The 13,372-nt window shown below is 48.1% G+C and overlaps 1 protein-coding gene across 5 annotated transcripts in view; it reads left to right on the plus strand.

Annotated features, from left to right (window-relative positions):
* Positions 1 to 13,372, plus strand: part of ZHX2 (zinc fingers and homeoboxes 2) — a 158,387-nt gene that overhangs the window by 139,600 nt on the left and 5,415 nt on the right. For all 5 annotated transcript variants that reach the window (XM_058275969.2, XM_004482101.5, XM_058275970.2 and 2 more), the window contains one exon: positions 4,744 to 7,472. In XM_058275969.2, the coding sequence (XP_058131952.1) occupies positions 4,955 to 7,468 (2,514 nt within the window). In that variant the 5' untranslated portion in view covers positions 4,744 to 4,954 and the 3' untranslated portion in view covers positions 7,469 to 7,472. The remainder of the gene's footprint in view (positions 1 to 4,743; positions 7,473 to 13,372) is intronic.

Raw genomic sequence — 13,372 nt, forward strand, 5'->3', positions numbered from 1 at the left:
GCGAATCCTTACATGGTCTTGTTCTAGGTACTGGGGAAACATCTGTGAAAAGTTTCTGCCCCTATGGAGCTTAAGTTCTAGAAAGCACTGTCCAGTAGTACCTCCCGGAATGATGGAAATGTTCTGTGCTCTTTATTAGAATAGCCACCAGCAACGTGGTGGGCACCGAGCCCTGAAATGTGGCGAGCACAACTGAGGAACTAGATTTTTAACTTTACTTCATTTTAATTAATGGAAATGTAAATAGTCTCCTGTAGCCAGCGGTTACGGTATTGGGGCAGCACAATTCTAGAGGACAAGACAAACAATAAACAAGTAGGCAAGTCCTCTCTCCTCTCTCCTCCTTTAACCACAAAATTTAGAATTTTACGGGTCAGAAAGTGCTCTGAAGAAAGCAAAGCAGGCTAAGGAAAAGTAGACAGTGACTGGGCGAAGCATTATTTTAGACAATGGTGATGCTCAGGAAAGGCCTCTCTCTGGAGAGGTGCCTTTAAATGGAGCCCTGAAAACCGAGGCGCTCTGGGGCTGGAATGTTCTGGCAGAGATCCCATGATGGAAATGGCACAGCCTGTTCCAATAGCTGGAGTGTGGCAATCACAGAGAGAGCAGCAGGAGGTTGGGGAGGGAAGCATGGAACAGAACATGCCAGGTTGTGCGGGCTCTCCTTAAGGGCTGGAGTTCACCCTGATGGGAAGCCAGGAAAGGGCTTCATGCAGAAAAGTGATGTGAGTGGACTCCTATTTTTAAACGTCCTCTTCTACTCTGGGGAGAAAGGAAGCAGAGACTAGTGCAAATCCTACAGGAGTCCAGGGGTCACATGATGCAGTCTTGGATAAGGGAGAAAGCTCGGGGTGTGTTGGGAGTGAGAATTGGCTGACACTAGACTTGTTTTTCTTTAATGGAAATGTTCTATTTTTAAAGAAACTTTAGATAACATAAATGTTACATTGGAAATACAGGGGGATTCCCATATACCCCACCCACTCCCCCTCCCACATTTTTCTCCATTAACAGCATCTTTCATTAGCATGGTAAATTTGTTACAATTGATGAACACATATTGAAACATTGCTGCTAACCACAGTCTATAGTTTACATTATAGTTTACACTTTGCACCACACATTGTTATAGGTTTTAACAAAATGCATAATGGCCTGTATCTGTCATTACAATGTCATGCAGAACAATTGCAGTGTCCCAAAAATGCCCCATGTTATACCAATCCTTCCCTCTCCCTCCCCTCAAAACCTCTGATAACCACTGCCATTATATCGATGTTACAAGTTTTTCCATTGCTAGAATAATGTCTACTTTAGTCCACAGTTGCATTCCCCCCTATGTTTGTTCATTTCTTAATCTTGGATTTTGAGATGGTGGTGCCCACTCTGTTCCTGATTGAAAGGGGGCTTAGATCCCATGGGGCAGATGGATGGAACTGTCTTGCTTGCATTTGTAGATATTCTGTTTCTTGGGTTGGGCATTGTCCATCATCATCTTTTTGTTAATTGTCCTGAGAGCGTCCAATGAAGTGGAAAGTAGGTGCTGCAACTCTATTGAGATTCAGGGCTCAACTGGCATATGAACAACCTGAAGATTAAAGTCTCTGGGATATATATTTAATGAGTATAATGCTAATTATAGGTTTAAATAAAAGGGGTAGGAGAGCCACATGTAGGGAAATTATAAATGAGTCTAACTCTGGTACATTGGGGAGCATATATTACAATGTAAGGCCCCCTGACAGGGTGCCAAATTCCCGAGATTATCAGCCCTGCCTATAGTGTCTAAATATCTCTATAGTCCTCAGGAGCCCACCTACTTGAGGTACTGTTTATTGTGACAGTCAGTGAAATCCTCCTGAGACATGCATAAGTATAACCTCTGGAATGACCTCCCAACTCACTTTGAAATCTCTTAGTCATAAAAACTCTTCCTCCTTTTGGTCAAGGTCTTTTTCTAAATGTATCACTAGTTGGTGCTTGGTAATAATCCCTTGGTACCGGGGAGGCTCATCCCTGGGAATCATGTCCCATGCTGGGAGGGGAGGTACTGAGTTTATATTGCTGAGTTTGGTTTAGAGAGAGGCCACATTTTGAGCAACAATGTTTTGAAGATAAAGTGAACAGGATTGCCATGGATTCATTTTGAAGGGGGAGGCCAAGAGGTTTTTTGACATGAATGGGAAATGGTGGAGCTATTGACAGAAATGAGGAAGGTTGCAGAGGTGGAGCATTTTCAGGGGAAAATCAAAAGTCTGAAATTCAGCAGGGAGACAGAAGCAATGTCAATTTGGGTGTGGTCAGCCAAAAGACACACTTCCCTGCCTGCTCTGCCTTGTGCATGCCCCCTTCTCACGTGTGCCCCTGAGAGACCCTCAACCCACTGTGGAGGAGTTTCCCAGCGTGAATATGCCAGAGCTCTATCTCCATAGTGACTGGGTTCTGGGTTCACACTCCCCAGATGTCTTCGTTTCCTAGGGCTGCTATAACACAGTTCAACACAACAAAAGGCTCAAACAATACAAATTATTGTCTGTAACGAAATCGTATAACAAAAATGTCTACAATAAGTCTTTCAATGTTTGTAAAGAAAAGAAAAAAGCCTAGCCCATCTGCTCCCCAGTTTCCCCTGCCTCCTAATAAGCAACTTGGTCCTGTCCTCCCCAGTTAATATTGCTTTAATGCAATTCCAATCAAAATTCTAAACATTTTATTTTGCAGATGATTCTGAGGTTGGTTTATGAGACTCGGTCATAAAAATAACCAAGGAATGTTTTGCAAAAGAAGAGTACTAAGAATAAACTCACTCTACCAGATAGAAAAACACACTGTAAAGCTACCACAACTTAAAAAGCAAGGGTCAATAGAGATCAGAGGCACAGATTAGGTAGCCCAGAAACAACCCCAGTACCTGTAGAAGGTAGTGAATGATAAAGGCGGTTTCACCAGTTCATGAGAAAAGAAAGATAACACAATACATGCCGCTGAGATCACTCAGAACTGCCAAGATAAATGATGAGTGTTGTGTCTTACAACTTAACCAAATTCCAGGTGGGTTAAAGGTAAAAAATAATAATAATAAAGCTAAAACACTCTAAGAAAACCAGTTAATATGTCACAACTATTGAGAGAGGGAATTGCTCTCTAAATATAAAACCAATGAAAGAAGCCACAAGAGAAAAGTATTTGTTACCTAAAAATTAAAACTTCTATTTGTTAAAAGATAGAAGCAACACCATATGCAAAACTAGAAGGTATTGGTGATGGTAATACAACATTGTGAATGGAATTAATACCTCTGAATTGTACACTTGAAAGTGGTTGTTTAAATGGGAAATTTTGAGTTGTATAAATGTTACTGCAATAAAAAGTTTAAAAAAAAAACCTAAAAGGTAAATGGTGACTGGAGAAATTTCACAGAAAAATATAGTAAAGTATTAATATTCTTTTTATTAAGTTATTTATATACATTCCATGTCTACCACCAAACATAAAAATATTATATTCTTAATATATAAAGAACTCTTGCAAATTAGTAATAAAAGCATTGATCACTATGATATAAAAATGGTGTAAACAGACCTTTCATGAATGAAAAAATATAAATGGCAAGTAAGTCTTAGGAAAAATTCAACCTTATTAGCCATCAAGAAATATATATTAAAAATTTTCCCCTATCCAATCCACAAGATTCTTTTAATGATAATATTCATTGGGCTGGGTATAATAGTCATATACTGCCAGGGGAAATGCCAGTTGACACAATGGGCCATATGAGTCAAGAGATGTTAAAATATTGATAGTCTTTGACCCAGTGCTTCTATTTCTAGACATACATCCTAATGTAATTGTCAGAAATAAGAACTAAAACGTATGTCTGTGTATATATGTATATACAAGTGTGTATACACACACACACACACAGTACAATATTGTTGAATGTTGTTGATTGTTGTTGATGTGAAATATTGGAAATAACTTAAATGTCCAAGAAATTTGAATACTGAAGTGCACTATAGTACATCCCTGCTATGGGATATTATGCAGCCATTTCTTAAATCACATTTTGGTAGATAGTTATGGAAATAGAGAACTGTTCAAGTGAAATGAACTAGATGCAAAACTACACACACAATATAAGCCAAATTTGTGTGTATGTGTATAACAAATATACTCACATAGACAAAAGTCTGAAAAGGAATACATAAAATATTAGGAATGATTCTTTTTTTGCTCCTTCACCCTTTTCTGCATTTTCTAAATTTTCTATGGTGATTTTACTGGTATAGTAAGAAACAAAACTTTCATGTACATTTTCTAATTGCCTATATAAATTCCAGATTGCTGGCCCCAGAGAAGCTTCTGGTTTCTGATGTACCCCCAAAATAAAAATAAAAGCAGCTTGCAAAGCCCAGCAACATTTCATCTCCAGCGTTCTCTCCACCATCCTACCCACCACTTCAAAAGATCTCTACCTTTGTTCCTTTTCTGTATTCCTTCGTCTCTAACTGTGAGACGGTGACTGGCATCCTCGTTTGCTTGCTTTGGGCCTGCGTCCACTCTCCTTCCTAGAGAACGTGCGCTTTCATTTGTCCGGGAACCCACTCTCCCGCAATCTGTGCTTACCTCGGCGTTTGCCTCAGGCGCCGATTGGAATGGGTCACGGGAGCAACTCAGCACGAAATGCTCGTTTCCTTTGCACAGGAAAGAGATACTGACCCTGTCTTTGTTCTTGTTCCACAGATATGATGCTGCCTGATGTGTTTAGCGATTGGAGCAATTACAGTTTTCTGTGCTGAAATCAGTCTGAAAATTTAAACACTGGACTTCAGCATCCAAGGGAAGCCAAAGCCATCTGAGGGGACTAATAAAGCCAAAAGCCTTTCATTGTTTTTGTTCTTAGAATCTCACCACCCTGCCCCCCAAAAATAAGCCATCGCACCATACGGACAGCATGGCAAGCAGACGAAAATCAACAACTCCTTGCATGGTTCGTACATCCCAAGTAGTGGAACAGGATGTGCCCGAGGAGCCAGACAGGGCCAAAGAGAAAGGAGTCGGCACGCCACAGCCCGACATGGTCAAGGACGGTTGGACAGCGGAACCCGAAAATCCTTCCAAAGAAAATGAAGTGATAGAGGTGAAACCTACAGGGGAAAACCAGTCCAAAAAACTGCAAGGCGGTTATGAATGCAAATATTGCCCCTACTCCACACAGAACCTGAACGAGTTCACGGAGCACGTCGACATGCAGCACCCCAACGTGATCCTCAACCCCCTCTACGTGTGCGCCGAATGTAACTTCACGACCAAAAAGTACGACTCCTTGTCCGACCACAACACCAAGTTCCACCCGGGGGAGACAAACTTCAAGCTGAAGTTAATCAAACGCAATAATCAAACCGTTTTAGAGCAGTCCATCGAAGCCAGCAACCACGTCATTTCCATCACCAGCAGTGGACCCGGAAGCGGTGCCACTGATCCTGGGATCTCGGTGATTAAAACCCCCATCATGAAGCCAGGGAAACCAAAAGCTGATGCCAAGAAGGCGCCCAAGAAGGCCGAGGATGCCGCGCCTGAGAACCACGTGGCAGGGACTGCGCGCCTGGTGACCGACGCAGCTGAGATTCTCTCCCGACTCGGTGGCGTGGAGCTCCTCCAGGACACGCTGGGGCACGTCATGCCTTCTGTACAGCTCCCACCAAATATCAACCTTGTCCCCAAGGTCCCCGTCCCACTCAATACGACCAAATACAACTCTGCCCTGGACACGAACGCCACCATGATCAACTCCTTCAACAAGTTCCCTTACCCGACCCAGGCTGAGCTGTCTTGGCTGACAGCTGCCTCCAAACACCCAGAGGAGCACATCAGAATCTGGTTTGCCACGCAGCGCCTGAAACACGGCATCAGCTGGTCCCCAGAGGAGGTGGAAGAGGCCCGGAAAAAGATGTTTAACGGCACCATCCAGTCAGTGCCCCAGACCATCACTGTGCTGCCTGCCCAGCTGGCCCCCACCAAGATAGCACAGCCCATCCTCCAGACGGCGCTCCCGTGCCAGATCCTCGGCCAGACCAGCCTGGTGCTGACTCAGGTGACGAGCGGGTCAACGACCGTCTCTTGCTCCCCTATCACGCTGGCTGTGGCCGGAGTGACCAACCACGGCCAGAAGAGGCCTTTGGTGACCCCCCAAGCTGCCCCTGAGCCCAAGCGCCCTCATGTCGCCCAAGTGCCAGAGCCTCCACCTAAGGCGGCCAACCCCACCCTGACTCCGGCCAGCGACCGCAAGAAGACGAAGGAGCAGATAGCGCATCTCAAGGCGAGCTTTCTCCAGAGCCAGTTCCCCGACGATGCTGAGGTCTACCGACTCATCGAGGCGACCGGCCTGGCCAGAAGCGAGATCAAGAAGTGGTTCAGCGACCACCGGTATCGGTGTCAAAGGGGCATCGTCCACATCACCAGCGAATCCCTTGCCAAAGACCAGCTGGCCATCGCAGCCTCCCGACATGGCCGCACGTACCACGCATACCCGGACTTTGCCCCACAGAAGTTCAAAGAAAAAACACAGAGTCAGGTCAAAATCCTGGAAGACAGCTTTCTGAAAAGCTCTTTTCCAACCCAAGCAGAACTGGATCGGCTAAGGGCAGAGACCAAGCTGAGCAGGAGAGAGGTGGATTCCTGGTTCTCAGAGAGGAGGAAGCTTCGAGACAGCATGGAGCAAGCTGTCTTGGATTCCATGGGGTCTGGCAAAAAAGGCCAAGATGTGGCAGCCCCCAACGGTGCTCTCTCTCGACTCGACCAGCTCTCTAGTGCCCAGCTAGCCAGTCCACTGCCCAGCCCTTCACCAGCAATTGCAAAAAGTCAAGAGCAGGTTCATCTCCTGAGGAGCACGTTTGCAAGAACCCAGTGGCCCACCCCCCAGGAGTATGACCAGTTAGCGGCAAAGACCGGCCTGGTCCGAACTGAAATTGTGCGTTGGTTCAAGGAGAACAGGTGCTTGTTAAAAACTGGAACCGTAAAGTGGATGGAGCGGTACCTGCCCCAACACATAGCTGATGACCACGGCTACGACATCGCATCAAGGAAAGCAACAAGACCCATCGCCGAGAGCCCAAAGAACGGGAGCGAGGCGGTGCAGCAATATCACAGGGACCCCACAAAGCTCTGCGAAGAGGACTTGGAGAAGCCGGGGCCCGGGGTGAAAGCGGGCGGTGAGCAAGCAAAAGATGGTTTGCCAGCAAAGCCCGCCGAGGCCACCTCGGACAGGCCAGAGGGCAACGGTCGGGATGGCCAGGGCGGCGGCGAGAACGGGGAGTCGGGCGTCGTGGACTGGGTGGAGGTGACGGTCGGAGAGGAGGACACCGTCTCAGACAGGTCGGATAGCTGGAGTCAGACGGCACCAGAAGGCCCCGCGGAACTGGCCGACTCCGACTCGGACGGAGTCGCTGCCGAGGCTGGCCAGGAGTAGACAGGTAATTCCACCCGTGCTCTCCAGGCGAGGCGGGAAGATGGCTGGGGCGGGTTCTTTTTATTGCCAGGGTAAATATAGGTTGTCGGGTAGAGAGCTGTTGACACAGATGATGGGTCCTTTTTAAAGGTTATTTTAAAAAGGAATTAAAATCGGGGCTGGTCGATTTTATGTCCTTACTGGCAAGGCAGGACTCGTTTGGCCACCACCCTCTGGGGCCGGTTCATTGCTAAGGTCAAGTTGCAACTGTAAGAACAACCCGTCCTCTGCATGTCGGGGTTGGCTGCTGTCAGAGCAAACGTGAAGTGGGTGTATCTTTTCCTTTTCTTTTTAGTTTTCATTTTCCTTTTTTTCCTTTTTGGCATTTTTTAAGTATCCAGGTTAACTGAAAGAGGTTTGGAGTTGTTTCTTTTGACCTGAAAGGCTTTGAAAGCACTTCCTGTTTGCCTGGCCACGGCTAAGGAAGGGGCACTGCGCACCGCATTAAGGAACCAGGCTCCAGTCCTTCGGATCCGGGCGAGCCTGGTGGCCAGGAGGCTTGCAGAGCCCCCAAAGCTGGGGCAGGGAGGTTGCCATGGTTACTAATGGCCACGTCACCCACAGAACAGGGCTTTCCACGGAAGCCGTGGCTGTCTGTGCTTCAGGAGAGGGGTGCAAACCGGAGCCCAGAGCACAGCAACGTGCTAGGGGGTGGGTTTAAAAGGGAGGGAGGGGAGGCAAAGGTTGGGAGAGAGAGAGAGCTCCACCTTTGCCCAAGCTGACACTTCACCAGGGCAGCTGGGAATAAGAAGGGAGATGTACGGTTTGCCCAGGTTGGCTTCTCCAGAGATCCCTTAAAAAGAAACAGGAGGGGCCTCCCATGTCATCTTTGAAAATGATGAAATAGAGGTAAGACCCACCAAAATGATTTATGAGGTCCCAAAGGGAACCCTGGAAACGATCGTGCCTCTTCATTAACTGAACTCAGACAACATTGGCTGCCCATGCTGCTCATTAATTCGTTTATTCAGGGATAAAAAGAGGCACATGGCAAATAAATAAAAAACCTCTAGAAACCTGGTTTTAGCCAGCTCTGTGGGCTGTGAGAAGAGCAACGTAATACCCAGTTCCAGTGCCCTCAAGTCTTTTCCTAAGAGTTAAGAGCCAAGGGGCTGTGGGGGGGACTGCAGCCCGGAGGGGGCTGGGGCAGGAGCGGGGTGGAGGTGTGTGGCGGGCACCCAGGGCACCGAGCACCCACCTCCAGCCGCTGCCCCGGGCTTCTTGCTCCCCCCAGCTGCGTTCCTAACTGCCTTCTCAGACCTGAGCAGCCTAGCCCACGCTTCCCCTGCTGAGACAAAGGAGTGGTTTTTCTTGTCCAGTCAGCTTCTGCCTGAACGCCCCTCGACTGCCTTGACCTTTTCTGCTTGGTGACATCAGTCTAAAGCGCTGGCTTTCCCCTCCCACGCCACAGTAGACAAGCGGAGCAGCAGGGCTCGGCCCTGATGTACGGAGCAGCCCAGCCTCCACGCCATGAGCAAGGAGCGAGACGGGCCGTGCACCCCGTTCACGTGGAGCTCACTGCAGAGAGGACACTGCGCTTCCCTTCACGCACCAGCGGGCGCGTGGTGTGATGAAGGCACACACAGCTCTGTGCGAGCGTACAGGGGAGGGGACTCCAGCCCGGGCCGGGGGATCCGGGGAGGCTTCCTGGAGGAGGGGGCTTCTGGTTCAGGGCCTAGCTGATGGGAAAGAGCTAGCCAGGCACAGAGATAAGGAAAAGAGCAGTTCAGAAGGAAGAAACACCCTAGGCAAGAGATGGGAGAAGGAGCGGCACAGGCGGAGGACCAGAGCAGCCTTGGAATGCCCCGAGAGGAGAGCTTGAGGTTCAGTCGATAATGACAAGAGGCCGAAGGAAGGAAAGCCTGATGGCTTTCCACAGCAAGCAAAAGCTCTGTGAGCTGGCTGTGTCGCCTGAGTTCGAGAGTAAGGATGCTCAGGGGGCGCAGAAGCACTTCGGAACCCCCACCTCAGAGTGGGGGATTGTCTGGGGGTGGCAGCTCCCCAGAGGCCCCAAGGCCACTTGTCACCAATCTGTCCACCCCTTAAATGAACCTTTCAACTCATTGGGACAAAGTCTTTCCAAATTTTTTCACAGCTTTTATGAACCAAACACAGGGAAGGCTCTCTTAGTTTCCCAAATACTCAGTGGTGCCTTTATTTAAATATATATTTATTTAGGAACCTGCAGTTGAGTCAAGTTGTTGCACAAATAATCTGAAAATAATTCCTGGTTTTGACTTCATAAAAGGTGTTATGTGATGCCTGTGAGAGAAAGAAGGAACTTTGGGTATGCTGCTGAGAGCTGACTCTATGGTAGGATTTCTCCTGTAGGAATAAAGCATGTCCCTGGAGCCACCCTCTGCTATGAGCTTTGCAAGGCTCATGACAGCATCCGGTTCGGTTCAGGCTCACTTGAGACTAGAAGCAAAGAGAAGGCATCTTTCCCCACCTTTGAATTCTGTTGTTTTACTTTGGTCTCTGGGTCCAAACAATTAAGGGAACTGCCCTTGTAAAAGACTGAAAAATGAAATTCCTCCTTTCCTAAAAATGAGTCCAAATACTTGAGCAAGACATTGCCAAGCACCTGCATTGATGTTTGGCCACATGGAACGTGCCAGCACTGCGGCTAGGAGGAGTTGCCATTGGTCGGCACATGCCATGTACATGCCATTATTCTAAGCACATCAAGTAAGTCATTTAAAGTTTGAGACAACCCAATGCGGTAGGTAAGACTTTCCCCCCTTTTACTTGCCCTGGACTGCTCAGCCAGCAGCCAGTGGCACCTGGAGCCCACCCTTCATCTGTCGGGCGAGAGCCCCTAAACATGGTGGCCCACAGCCCAGGCCAAAAGAGCAGGATGTGGTTGTTCCTCGACGCTGTTTGGGAGTGGAAACTAACACACACCCTGTCTACTCAGCAAGCATTTCAGAGTGCCCTCTTTGTGCCAGGAACTTTGCGAATCTGTGCAGATTTGCTCAGCTCCTGCCTAGATCAGTCTGGTCCACACACATGAGGTACGAATGCAGAGGCAACGTGAGCACGTCTGGACGTTCTAAGAGCAGCGTGCAGTATCTATCAGAGGCGCACAGAGGAAGAGCCCTGGGTTTTGCCCATTCATTGTCTCACTTAAAGCCGCCCGCCAGTCCGCACGTGGTTTCTCCCCATTTGTTTTAAACAAAGAAAACCAAGGCTCAGGAACCTGAAGGCACTGGCCAGAGTTCACTCAGCCAGTGTCTAAACTTGACTTCTCTGTCCCCAGATTTCTGACAACAGTGTCCAACTCCTGATGATCAGGCATGACTTTGGGGAAGAGGGAGAATTCGTGAAATGTCAGAAAAATATTTTTCATAGTTCATCTTGCTTAAAATAGTCCAGGCTGCCGGGTGTGGCATCCTGGCTACACCTTAGGATCCAGCATATGTATGCTCCACACTCTGTTCAGATTAACTTTCCAATTAGTTGAAGGAACACATGCATGAATGAATGGCTGGCAGGATTGTAATTATCTCTGTCCTCCACCAGACCCTTGAAGGCAGGGACCATTTCTCATTCATCTCTGAATCCTCCATACCTGATTCAGAGCAGATACTCAATAACTGTTTATTGAATCAACCCGAGAATCAACAAAGGTAGTTGGTTTTCAATTATTTGGCGACTGGTATTTCAGTCCTTTTGCTCCTCATTTTTTCCATCACTCATTTGCCCCATTAGATGACTGCAGGCAGAGAAGAGGACTGAGGGACATTGTGCTTTCTAGGCATATGAACAACTTGAGGGAAAGGTCTGTTGAAGAACCTATTGCCAGATATTTACCAGGTGACACTTCTCTGGAACTGCCCATTAGCTTTGCTTCCCTGGTACCTACAGGCGAGTTAACGACTATCACTGCCATTTACCTAATTTTGGAGATTTGCACCCTAGGAATCCTCACCCTGCTTTGGACAGCTGCTAGCTACTTAGGAACCATGAAATCCACCTCCCTCACTTTCAGAGGAAGGATATGGGTTGCAAGAAAGTGAGGTAACTGGAGCCTAGAGAGGTTCCTAATAAGTGCTTGGTGCATTCCTCCCGCCATCATGCATTCCACAGATACATAGAGTTGTCTGTTGTTGGCCAGCATTAAATGAGATGGTGTAAGTAAGTGCCCCTAGAACAGGGCCTGGCATTAGCATCAGCACCTGCTCAATAAACACTGAGCCTGAAGTTGCACACTGTCCTCTGAACAGCCATGGAGAAGAGCTCGGCCACCCGCTTCCTGCCTTTCCAGGTTGGCGCTTTCTGTTGGGAGCTGTGGTGGGTTGAATGATGCTGACCACCAACCCCCAAAACTACTCATCCATGTCCTAACCCCCGGGGCCTGGGGATGTGACCTTACCTGGGAAAAGAGTCTTCGCAGATATAATTAAGGCTCTGGAGAGAAGGTCATCCTGGATCATATTGGCGGGCTTTAAATCCAATGGCAAGTGTCCTTATAAGAGAGAGAAGAGAAGGTACAGAAAAAAGAGAAGGCCAGGAGGAGATGGAGCAGAGACTGCAGTGATGCAGGCACGAGCCAAAGACCTGGAGCTGCAGAAGCTGGAAGAGACAGCAAAGCATCCCTCCTAGGGCCGTCAGAGGGAGCGTGCCCTGCTGACTTCTAGCCTCCAGAACCACGAGAGAATCTGTTTCTGTTCCCACCAGTTTGGTGGCCATTTGTTACAGCAGCGCTGGGAAACTCATACAGGGCCCCACTTGTCCCCTGTAGTAATTGCTTCTCGGGGGGTATGGGGGTAGGAAGGGGTGGTGATGAAGTGTGGCATTTGCTGAGCACCTGAGAAATGAAATTCCTCCTTTCCTAAGAATGAGTCCAAATACTTGAGCAAGACATTGCCAAGCACCTGCATTGATGTTTGGCCACATGGAACGTGCCAGCACTGCTGCTAGGAGGAGTTGCCATTGGTCGGCACATGCCATGTACATGCCATTATTCTAAGCACATCAAGTAAGTCATTTAAAGTTTGAGGCAACCCGATGCAGGAGGTACAGCTTTCCCCCCTTTTACAGAGGGCGCTCAGCACATGTAAACTTGTTTAATCCTCACAATAATGCTCTGAAGTAGACGTTATTTTCTTCATTTTATGACCGAAAAGAATGAGCCACAGTCACTCAGCTAGAAAGTGGTGGAGCTCGGATCCAATCCCAAACCCACAGGCACGACCCCGTTGGGAATCGGCCTGCCGCACTGAAGCGGCACACTCCCCTGGACACTGTCCACCAGTCCAGGGCCAGAGGGCCCGACACCCTGTCACGTCTGCTGCCTTCAAGCTGTCCTTCAAGCAGCCTGGACGTCTTGGAAATGTCCCCAAGTCCAGGGGCTCCCAAAACAACTCCAGGGATGGAGAATTTGGGCTGCGTGTGCCCGAGCTGACCAAGCCCCAGGGCAGGGACGGTTTTGGATTTATTCACACGAGGAGTCCCCTCTTCCTACCCGCCCACTGGGCAGTCGCTTAGTCCCTCTCCATGCCGCCACATGTTCCCTTTCTCCTGTCTAATTAAAATCAGACCATGCCTCCCCAGAAAAGGAAATGGAAGCTTGACAAAATCATCCCTAAATCAGGTCAGATTCCCCTCTTCTCTTGACGGAAATCTTACTGAGCAATTAGAAAGCGCTATCAGGATTTTCTTTCTCGCAAATACAGTGTTACTCTCTCCCGTGTAGCCGGCGCCTTAGGGAAAGTCCTCTGGGGAAAATTAAGGAGAAAAAGAAAGCCAGCTAAGAAGTTCGCACATGGGAAAAGATTTCTAATTGTTCCTGTTTCCCCAAAGGGTAGACTACCGGGACAGCAGATTTTGATCCACTTAGACGTCCTTAATACCCTTCCCAGA

This window comes from Dasypus novemcinctus, chromosome 14 (assembly GCF_030445035.2).
Source record: "Dasypus novemcinctus isolate mDasNov1 chromosome 14, mDasNov1.1.hap2, whole genome shotgun sequence".
In the NCBI taxonomy this organism is placed as follows: Eukaryota; Metazoa; Chordata; class Mammalia; order Cingulata; family Dasypodidae; genus Dasypus; species Dasypus novemcinctus.